At 34.4% G+C, this 11,922-nt stretch overlaps 2 protein-coding genes across 4 annotated transcripts in view; both read right to left on the bottom strand.

The window, feature by feature from the left end:
- Positions 1-1,967, bottom strand: part of LOC124429000 — an 11,487-nt gene extending 9,520 nt beyond the window's left edge. Inside the window, exon 1 of one of the 2 annotated variants that reach the window (XM_046973656.1) lies at positions 1,637-1,967. The gene's annotated coding sequence lies outside the window, so the exon portion shown is untranslated. The remainder of the gene's footprint in view (positions 1-1,636) is intronic. The other variant, XM_046973657.1, reaches the window with a different exon arrangement.
- Positions 1,968-6,421: 4,454 nt separating this feature from the next.
- LOC124429001 lies at positions 6,422-10,063 on the bottom strand. 2 transcript variants are annotated; one of them, XR_006943359.1, is made up of 2 exons: positions 7,094-10,063; positions 6,422-7,018 (listed from the first exon to the last, which is right to left on the bottom strand). XR_006943359.1 is itself a non-coding variant. In XM_046973658.1 (1 exon), exon 1 carries the CDS (start codon positions 9,120-9,122, stop codon positions 7,398-7,400), a length of 1,725 nt encoding a protein of 574 aa, XP_046829614.1. In that variant the 5' UTR covers positions 9,123-10,063; the 3' UTR covers positions 6,422-7,397. The 2 variants fall into 2 exon arrangements, 1 of the variants encoding a protein (XP_046829614.1); XM_046973658.1 differs by having other exon boundaries at positions 6,422-10,063.
- Positions 10,064-11,922: the final 1,859 nt, after the last annotated feature.

Raw genomic sequence — 11,922 nt, 5'->3', positions numbered from 1 at the left:
CAACGTGAGAGTACTGTTATTCCAACCATGCGAGAGAGCTATCCTTTTCTTTTCTTTTCTTTTCTTTTCTTTTTCTTTTTATTCTTCTTCTTCTTCTTCTTCTTCTTCTTCTTCTCCTCTCTTTAAGTATACACTTAGAGGATGAACTTCGAACGAAATTCATCCTTTTCCTCAAACATTCGACCGATGAATTTAACCCTACCCTTCTGATCTCTCAGTGATTCTCAATCAAACTTACCTCCGTAATTTATTTCTACGTTATTTCGACTGACATAATGATAAATTTCATTTTTAAGAAGATAATTATCGCGTCACGTTGAATAATTTCATCGTAAATATTATTCCATCAATAGAATATAATATAATCGGATTAATTCTTTCGTCATATCTATTACGTATATAATCGAGTATTTTAATAAGAAATTTTAAAGGGAATAATTGAAATGAGAGGACGGTAGGGGGGAGGGGGGGGGAATGGAGAGGGGGTGGAGAAGGGATATAATAATGAATCATTGTCGATACGAACAGTTGTCGAGTATGCGTATACATATAAAACATATTGAATTTTACCGCAAGTTAATATATATCGTTATTATATACAAGTAGGATTTATGTGAACCTGCCAGCATGATTCGTATCTATGTTTAGCAGTTATTTTCATATGGGAATGGAATATTCGAAGAACGACAGATGGCTGCTGTTGGTAACGTGCGTTCAAACAAGGAAGTATAAGGACGTAACTTTTCAATAGTCGTCTCCAAGACGTACACAGATGGGATTTACATGGTAGAATAAAAAGAAAACAAAAAAAGAAAAAAAAAACAAAAAGAAAAGATAAATGTTCATCATCCTTAAAAGATCTTCTTCTTTCCTAGCTTAATGTCATAATTGCTTTAGGCAAAGACACGTGAAAGTTCTTATATAACGAAGAAACAAAAAAAAAAAAAAATAGCAATTTAACATTCTGATAAAATGTCTTTTCGCTTCTTGTAATTTCTTTTCGGTGAATTTAATTATTTGTTACTCTATGACTATTGATAGGTCATAAAGATGAATTCATGGAAATTAATAATTGTAAAAAATAGTCGTAAATTTCGTGAAAGCTTTTTTTTCGTTTTCTTTTCTTCTTTTCTTCTTTTTTTTTTTGTTTTTTTTTCTCTTTCTTTCTTTCTTAGTTCAATAATTTACCGAGTTTGTAAGCTTCGACGACGTTTACCAGTTCGTAAATTTTGTAGAAGAAAAAGCATATCAGGTTTAACAAGGTACTACTTATCATCCATTTACATCTCTCGTAGAAACCGTTAATTCGTAAAATCTTAACTAAAAGAATACGCAAAGCTTGAGAAAATATAGCGCGTATAGGAGACTGGCACTAATGTGTCTTAGTTTTTTGTTTTGTTTTGTTTCTTTTTTTTTTTTTTTTTTTTTTATATATATAGAAATTTTACTTAGTTCTATGTTGTTCGACATTTTATAAACTCACTTACCTTACAGTACATTATTACATATATATATATATATTATTTACATATTGTTTTCCAATCACGTACATTCTTTTTATCATTCATTAATTTTTATCATTATCGTACTCATTTGCTATGATAAATTTCTTTATTTATTTATTACGTAAACTTACTTTTATTTATCACGAATGACGTCTTCTTAATGAGAACAACAACAATAACAACAACAACCGTATTTATTCTTGTCTTTTTCAACGAGTAGCATCCTTAATTATCACGTTTTGTTCTTTTTCTCAGATCTCCTTTTAACGACTATATCGTCCTTAAGTATCTTATTCAAGACATCTCGTGAAAGCTCTCTTACCAGTCATGACGATGCGTGATGCAATTACACAGTCTGCTTCCTTCGAAAAGGAACGCCTGATCGAGCGATTGTCACTTCGGGGAAAACACGAAGCGAATCCATGAAGGAATACAAAGATAAAGATTTGTTGACGTATAGAAACAACGGGAAGGGACATTAATATTAATCCTTTCTATCGGAATGACGCCTTCAAGATGTATATGAGAGAATTTAAGAAAGAAAAACATTTGTATAGGTAATTTTGTCATAAATAAAATGATTTTTTTTCTATATATATATATATATATAACAACTTAACTGTTATTTTCTTTTCCTTTTTCAGATTCTTTCTCTTGAAAAATATGAAAGTTAATTTGGTAAAAGTTTATTACCTGGTTTATTATACTGATATATCTCTCATTGATTAAATAACAATGTGAGTTATCTAATTATAAAACGTGTGATTTTATATATAGAAATGATAATAGATAACCATTAGAATCGATTGAAACAAAGTCGATACTTATGATAAACTAATTTCACTTACGACCTGATTCCTTTATAATTGAATTTATATATATATATATATAACTGTAAATTATGTAGGTAATATATATAACTGTAATTCAGAAGTATTTCGAACGCTGAGCACCGCTGCTGTTCGCTACATTAGCCTAACGTTTTGATTACAATTTCAATGTTAAGGTCACGATGGTGAACTATAATCATCGCTCGGCACAATTTATACTCATCCATTATACGCATGGCAACACGTGCAGGTACTTCGTTGAAACGGGAAAGGCATAAAGCAGAGTTATCGATACCCTTCTATCGATATTTCATGTTGACTATAAACGTCATTTTTGTATTAAAAAAAAAAAAAAAAAAAAAAAAAAGAAGAATATTAAAAAGTATAAAAGTTATTCATTGATATCGGTAAGTTAGACCTCTACCATTATCTATTCTCTCTCTATCTTTTATCATTGTATAGAAAAAAAAAAATATATATATATATATATACATATAATATAATTTGATTCTATTGTATTTAGTCTAATAGAAAGTAATTAGAAATGTTCAGAAATCGTGGTGGAAAGTGCGATGAAAGTTACGCCTTTAAATGACTTTATTAATCATGTTTATTTTTCTTTCTTTCTTTCTTTCTTTCTTTTCTTATTTTTTTTTTTTTTTTTTTTTTTTCTTTTTCTTTTTACAAAATTATGCCATCCTTCGCTAATCTAATCTTCAGCTGTCAACCCGATAGTATGTTTTTATAATGATAAATTGTAAAGCAAATAATGAGTTGTATAATTTTTCAATTATATAATTACATATATTGTGGATTGTCACATGACAGAGTTATGCCATTGTATTTTAATTCTGATCTATACGTATACGATATATACGTGATATGTGGATTATTATTAAGTTCGTAGATTTTTCGAATGGCATTGAACGAATGAAATGTAAGAGAAACGATTATTTCTTTCTTTCTTCATTTTTCTTTTGCACTTATGATTCAGTGGTCTATATTGTCGAGACAGATTACGTTTCATTATGTCTTTTCTGAAAGGAAGAAGTTTTTCTTTGCTTCATTACTGAAGTACTTACCTTCTTTTCTGAATTATCATCTTGTTTCAATTCGCAGTTTCCATCTGGACCAATCTTCTTCATGTTTTCTTTCTTTCTTTTTCCTTTTTTTCTTTTTTTTTTTTATCGTACTAACGGATTATTTTCAATGGATATACTGCAATGATATTAAAATGAGATTATGGCAATATTTTTATTTTCAAAGATTTTGCGAATTTTTATTTTCATTTTCGCAACATCTGTACCAATATTTCTCTTTTTGTTCGTTTCTTTGTTTATATATATATATATATATATATATATATATATATATATATATATAAACATTTTCATAAATTCTTGTTAAAGGGATAGTTTCACAGGATAATGAAATTATACGCAATTAATATTATTTATTTCTTAGGGCAAAACGCGCGTACAATATAAAGTAATTCGTTCATAAAATATCCTCGACTTTGTGTGGTGTATGTATGTGTGTGTATGTATATATATATATATATATACATATTATATATATATAAAATATATATATATATATATATATTTTACTATCGTAAGTTATTAATTATACACGCGTTTAACGTATAAACAACAAGGTCGACGAGAAAAAGGATCGACATGTTGTAATAGAATAAGAAAAAGAAAAAAAGATCGAGATAAAACGAGGGACACCTCGTAGAAAAACATTTGCAATAATTTGTTTTTCCCATACGTGAATCATCATCATTATCATCATCATCGTCATCATCATCATCATCATTATTATTATTATCATTGTCATCGTCATAATTATTATCATTATTGGAAACGCAGCTTTATAAACATAAACGAGTCTTACGTTGAGTTCTCCAATGGCACATTCCTATCGGTGCTCGTTTTTCTTGGATATACAAGAATAGATATTACATACATCTTCTTTCACTCTCACATATTCACACATACATAATAGGAGGACGTTACACAACATATTTACGTGATTAGGCAATGTTTATTAATTTTTTTCCTTTTATCAATTTTTTTCAATTAATCGATTCATTAATTCATTCAAAATTGGCCCTACCTAATTACGTTCATCAACTAATAGGACTCTTTATGATTTAAAAAAGGAATAAAATGGAATTGTTTCAAAAAAAAAAAAAAAAAGAAAAAAAAAGTAAGTTAAAAGAAAATACAAGGAAAAGAAGAAAAAAAGGAATAGAAAAGATCAAGAAGGATCTCTCTCGTATGATCTTTCTATCTTTCTTTCTTTCTTTTTCCTTCTTTCTATTTCTTTTTTTTTTTTTTTAATCCCTTTCGCAATCAATAACAAACGTACGAAGCACAATCGATTTTGTCCTGAGTGAAAGGACGTTGCATAAAAGGCAAGTATGAAAAAGTGATTCTATTGATATGCAGGATCTATCGATACGATTTATCTATCCAATCGATCGATCGATCGATTCTCAATATACTTTCTTTCTTTCTTTTTTTTTTTTTTTTTTTTTTTTTTTTTTTTTTTCTTTAAGAAGAAATAATTCTTCTTTCCTTTTTTTAATATATAATTTATATTTAATTATCTTACTGATTCTTCCTCGTAGATCATTCTTGATGTCGTTGTTGGCATACAATGGATTAGATGAGTTGTCGAATAATCAACGATTTCCTGTTATGAATGTCGTCGCTTCTGCTTCTTTTAAGAAATGCATCATCGTGCATCGTATCTCATAAAAAATGCAGTTTTTTAACGATCGATCACGTACGTGAGATAAATTGTTCGTTAGTTTTATTTAATTATTCATTCATTCCTTCGACATTTATTTATCATTTAAATTTTGTCCTTCCTTTTCTCTCGACGACGAACAAAGAAAAAAAAAGAAAAAAAAAAAAAAAAAAAACAAAATAAAAAAAACGATTCCTATTTTTGGTGAAAAAGTTAAAGTTATAATACATACATACATACATATACACATATATATATATATATATATATATATATATATATATATTGATATATTTATATCATAAAATATACATTTATTCGATATAGTCTCTTAATATAATGCGTTCATCGAATCCATTTAGGTTCTTCGATTCTATCGATGAATTAACGGATGAACTCTAATCAATGGCATGCTTCTCATTAGTTTCGATTCTTATTATTTGGTGGATAAAAAGAAAAAGAAATAAAAAACAAAAAAAAAAAATAGAAAAGAAAAATAAAAATAGCGTTATATAATAATGTGCATAAATGTAAAGCATATTGTCTATTGTCACGTGATCCCTCTGAAATCTTCTCAATATATATATATATATATAATATATATATATATATATATATATATATAATATATATATATATATATATATATATATATATATATATATATACACACACACAAGTATGTATGTATCCATATATTTATATATATATGTGTGTGTGTGTGTATATATATATTTATATATATATATATATATATACACAATATACTCACAGAATATTCATGTAAATGTATTTATACATATATACACTTACGTAAATATATATATACATACATATATATATATATACATATATACATACGCATATATATGTATTTATTTTACGTAATCTATCTATCTATCCATCTCTTTTTATCTATTTATCTTCTTTTTCTCGTAGATTCGTTCGTTCGCAACGAGAAAATAGTTTCGCAAGTCACCGTATAAAGTCATGTAAGCCGCGACTAGAGAAACAGCGTTAAGAAATTCAATATGTGTTTTTTTTTCTTCCTCTCTCTCTCTTTCTTTCTCTCTCTCTCTCTCTCTCTCTCTCGCTCTCCCTTGCTCTTTCTTTTTTATGTTAACGTTGTACGATAAATATTTATGATCCACGTTCACGCGTGATTCCTTCTTTACCTTTCTCTGTTTTTTTTCACACGATCGTACGAAGCGAACAATCGCGAATTTCATATTTTCTTTTTTTTATTTAATTATTTAATTTAGTACAGAATGATCCTATCTCTCTCTCTCTCTCTCTCTCTCCCTCTCTCTCTCTCTCTCTCTCTCTCTCTCTCTCTCTCTCTCTCTCTCTCTCTCTCTCTCTCTCTCTCTCTCTTTCTCTGGCACTTGCGATTAGATAAATAAAAAAAGTTAGCTCATGATCACACTCGATTTCCTATTTTATTTATTTATTTATTTATTTATTTATTTATTTATTTATTTACGGAACAGATGTACCATTTGTTTAAAAAAAAAAATAAAGTTTTGGCACAGGATTACGATGTTGGTCCTCCTCGCATAAGCAAAAAAAAAAAAAAAAAGGAAAAGATACAATAACACAATTGAAATAAGGGATGTATCTTTAATAATGAAATTACATAAATACATACGTATGTATGTATGTATGTATATATGTAAAATCAATACGTAATGAAATAATTTGATATTCGATGATAACTATAGTAACCACTGTAAAACAACAGAGACATTTTCTCAAAGGAAACGTTACGAGATAGGGGGTAGCTCTTAGATGCTCCGTGTCTTCATCTATTGAGCTTGAACCAACAGAATGATCCACCTTCTTTGTAAAATTGACAATAATTAATCCTGGCTCGTCTAATTAGTCCTTGCTCGTTTCCCTAGGGTCTAAAGATTGTTACGTCATCTGGAGATTTAAAACAGTGTCTCATTGATCCAAATCGATCATGTGTTATTATTTTTATTTATAGGAATAACCTACTCGTATTATCAGTCCACTTTCCGATAACTACTGTATTATTTTCTTTCCAGGCTATCTCGAATGATCGAATGTGAAATCAGTTTGATCGACTAGCAGTAGCAATAGTGTACTTGGGACAGCATGATAACCTCTGCTAAGCTGTTCCGCTTGAATGCCACAAAAGAAGACGCCCACGTCGAAGCAGAATGTTGCTTCGGTCCAATAGCAGCTTGATCCATAGCGTAACTCGATCGAAAATAAACGCAAGAAACAAGAACGTCGACGTTGAGGGATATGTGAAACGATTGACGTAAGCTAAATGTACCTAACGAGGTCGTGGCCTAGGTAAAGGTTGCATATGTTGTTGTGGCTGTTGATGTAGTTGCTGTTGTTGTTGCTGATGATGATGATGAGAATATGGTCCAGCTCTAGAAGTTGGTACAGGTTGAACTCGATCATTTGGATTTTCATCTAAATTTAATCCTGCCACCAGTTGAGCTATCTCTCGATCCTTCTTTTCCTCTTTGGGCAATGCGTTACCGTTCTGCGCACTGAAACCCAAAGAAGCTAAACTACCGTGACTCCTGCTACGGTGTTCCGCGCGAATGCTGTAAGAAAAGGCCCGTTCGTTCAAGTGACCTTTCCGCCGGTAAATCCCGGTACCAAATCGTGACTCGTTTTCCGGACTATCAGCCGATTTTCCAAGCTCGGTTGATGTTAAATCGGCGTGGGAGGCTGCTAATCTTCTAGAAGCACCTAGAGTAGAGCCTTCTACTTCGGAATGCCTTTTACCTCTGTTACCGGCAGTCCCATATGTTCCGCTTGGATAAATGGCCGCTGCGACAGGAGGTGGAACTACTGGGAGTGGAGCGTAAACTGGAACAATTGGTGCTGCTGCTGGAATCGGTCTTAGTCCTCTGGGATGATGTTGATGTCCTTTTCTCGGTAGTGTAGCGGCTGGTACCAGTAAGACAGGTGCTGGTCTAGCTAAAGTTCCAGCAACGGATCGACTACTAGGTGGTAATGGATGTGGATGATAATGTTGTTGTCTAATTGGATGTCCAAGAGTATGATGACCGTGGCCGTTGGTATATATCCCTTGATGTACCTGATGATGCTGCTGCTGTATCGCGTCTTCGTGCAACGCTCGAGTCTTCAACTTCTTCAATTTTTTATTAGTTTTTCTCCTGGTAGCAGAAGAAGTAGATTCCTCGACTAGCAAAGGTTGAGAAGGTGGAGGAGGTGGTGGTGGCGGTGGAGGAGGTGGTGCAACCAATTGCCGCGGTCTGGAACCTTTAGTACTCCTCAACGTTCCTTGTTCTTGATAGACACCGTCCATCTCGTCACGACCCCTAGCCCAAACCTTATGATTCTCATCACCATTGTAAAGACTAAGATCGTCCGTCGATGAAGCATCCAAACGATTAGCCTGTGGATTGTCCAGAGTCGTGCTGGACCCGCCCAAAGTATGATAGAGACTATTGTTCGAAGGATTGCCAGTTGTCATTCCGTTCGTTGTTCCTGTTGACGGTTCTAATCCCTTAGCATAACTACTATCAGCATAAGCATGGAAACAACATCTCACTAGGGCGTTGGCCGCCATATCGCGCTTGCAAATGAACGCATGACATTCGAGGACCTTGATACCGGTCGTTCTTCTCAAGACGGCCGCGAAGAGCGGCGGATGATTGGCGCTCGGCGTCCTGGCGAAAGGCGAGTCGAGAGGCAGAAATCTTGTCGTTGAGGAATCCCCGTTACCACCCTTCACATGTCTCACAGCAGCACAATAGTGAAGTGCTTCAATAGGAAAGAACCTGGTGACCTTCTTGCGATGTTCATCGACGTTCTCCAACAGCAAACCGTTGCTCCATACACTTAACCAGGAGTCAATCCCACGAGCACCCAACGCTCCTTGTTCTGGATATAATTCTCTCAAAGGTTCTTGAACACCCAACAAACCTTCTTTACTGGCATGAGGTACCGAACTACCAAGATACAATACTCTGCACCGGCAGTACGGTGTAGCTGTTTCTTGATTAGCACCCCGCATTCTTTTAATATTTCTAATAATTTAATACCAATGAAACTTTGCAGGTAATTGGACCAGAACACTCCTCAATCGAGTATTCAAGTCACCACAAATTTAGACGAAACACTGGATCACTCTGCCATTTTCTTCCAATTACTTAAGAAAAGATCAGGAAAGGAATCTCTTTCTCTCTCTCTCTCTCTCTCTCTCTCTCTCTCTCTCTCTCTCTCTCTCTCTCTCTTAATAATACACAACAAACTTAACCAGACACTTACACAAAAGAGATAGAGATTGTAGGTATACCAAGTGCTGAGTTGCACTACACTCACGATTACGCAGCCACTTTCCAAAGACGACGACAACGATGGATTCAAGTAGTTGCAAAATAAGAGGCGTGCTCCGACGGGACTCAAGCAAGCAAGCAAGCAAGCAAGCAGAGAGAGTCGCTTGGATATTTCGCAGCAGCTGTAGCCGCTGTTCGCTGAGATCGGCGTCAGGCCATTATGGCCGCCTTCTTACGGGTCCCCACTCTATTCTGAATCTTGCCTACCTCTGTCTCTCTTCCTCTTACACGTTCTTAACGTCTCGTTCGTCCTCGTCGGTCTCATACGACGTTCCTACCTTCGACTTGCTCGCACCTTTTCTATTCCCCCACCTCCTCCCCTCTCCAATTCCCACTCTCTGTCCCTCTCTTTCTCTCTCTCTCTCTCTCTCTCTCTCTCTTTTCTTCGGTATGCGGCGTTCCACAGTGGCGTAGTCTCCTTCAAAGAGAATCTCTCTTTCTCTTTCTCTCTTTCTCTCTCTTTCTCTCTCTCTTCCTGCACGTGTAGCCTCGTGATCGCAAACTCGCGGCACGTACCGAGGAGTCTGCTCTTCGAGCAACGCACTATTAGATTGTTCGCATATACACACACACGCACACATACACACACAATGATGAGAAGATTATACAGACCGATACTTCAATAGGAATTCGAGAGCTGCTACGGTGGACTTTGAGGAATCCAAAGGCGCGGCCGGTAGCAGGCACACGTCGTACTTCCACTTGGTGGGCCACATTGGGGACCCCTGAAAAGGAAAAATGGCTGACCTGCTGAACAATTTTGTCTTCCTATGTAAAATTTTAATCGCTAGGTTTACCCTCACCTGCTTTAACGTTTCTAATACATTTAATCAATTGATATTGCACTCTCACATAAACACGCGCACACACATACACACGCACAACACGTAGAAAGAGAGAGAGAGAGAGAGAGAGAGAAAGAGAGGGAGAGAGACATGAAATGGAGAGGATGTGTATGAATTTGTACGCGCACGCGCGTTCTACCGTAGCGTTTGAAAGCAACGAAAGAGACTCCTAGCTTCTACCGGTATACTCGTAGACTGAGAACGGCTCGTGAAGCGTGAGACTTCGCTGATCGTACCCCACTCTTCCTTTAACACACAGACCCCTCTCTTTCTCTCTTTCTTTAGTCTTTTCTTCTTCCTTCTACTTCTTCTTCTTCTTCTTCTTCTTCTTCCTTAGTCTCTGTCCTTTTTGCTCCATGATTCGTCCGGACACTCCCTACCTACTACCTTCGTGTGTCGCCTGTATCACTACTACTAATACTGACTATTATTAATACTACCTACTACTACCTAACTATCTACCTTGTGCGAGAGAGTCGAGACCCTCGGGCACGTTGTTCTCGGGGTGCTCCCAAGAATCGTGTCGAAGGAAACGGACGATCTTTCGCCTGGTTTCACATTGGAACGTTAATTCTACGTATTTCTTTATTTCCTTTCTTTTTGTTGTTGCTGTTGTTGTTATTACTGTGTTGTGTTTCTTTTTTCTCCTCTTTCCTTTCTTTCTTTTTCCTCAATGATCTTTAAAATGATGGTATTAAATAATCATCTAGATTATTTATCTATCATCGAGATATATGCATATCACTAATTGAATACGTTGAAAAGACTTTCTAATTCGATTAGGAACAATGTGCTAATATAGAAATTCAATGAATTTTTAGGTAAATATCTGGGTGTCTATAAAAAAAAAAAAATCAAAGGAATTCTCTTCAAGATGAAACAGACGTGCACGTTGGTTAGATCGGTTGTATGAATGTAAACGAGAGCTGGTTTAACGTTAAGTCTGCCACGCTTCGTTGACCTGCCCTTTATAGGTCAACGATTGTTGCCTTGGTATATAAGAGAGATATAAAAGAGAAATGAAGATGGAGCCGAAGGCTCTAGTGATTCATTATAGTGGTCTCTTTTCTCTTTTTAATGTTTTTCTTTTCTTTTCTTTTCTTTTCTTTTCTTTTCTTTTCTTTTTTTTTCCTTTTTTCTCTTTTCATTACAATACATTTTACTGATACATTGTATCTAATTTTAAAGATACAACTGGACATTAGGTATAATGATATAACAGTAATGAATTATTAATGAAATTGGATAGCCAGTGAAAATATAAAAATGAAAATAATGATGTTATTAAGTCAGAGGTGAAGGAACTTGTTCGTTGAGTGACGAACAACTAGAGAACGGATACTCTCTTTGAGGATCGATAGGAGCCAATTCGAGGTCTTGAGGTCAGGTCGTCTACAGAGGATACTCCCTCCGTTCGTTCTCCTTTGTACCGTGACTGCGAAGGCGAAATCACGAATATTCTCATTGCGCAACTTGAACCAGTATATACATACATACATTTATATATATATATATATATATATATATATATATATATATATATACGTACGTGTTGTGACGAGAGAAAAGTGGAGAGGGGGAACGTGGGAGGGGGAGGGGAATTATTTTCAAGAAAGGTACAAACAAGGTTCCT

The sequence above is a fragment of the Vespa crabro genome, chromosome 14 (assembly GCF_910589235.1).
Source record: "Vespa crabro chromosome 14, iyVesCrab1.2, whole genome shotgun sequence".
In the NCBI taxonomy this organism is placed as follows: domain Eukaryota; kingdom Metazoa; phylum Arthropoda; class Insecta; order Hymenoptera; family Vespidae; genus Vespa; species Vespa crabro.
The sequence above is the reverse complement of the archived record's forward strand: the minus strand, read 5'-3'. Positions and strand labels throughout refer to the sequence as shown.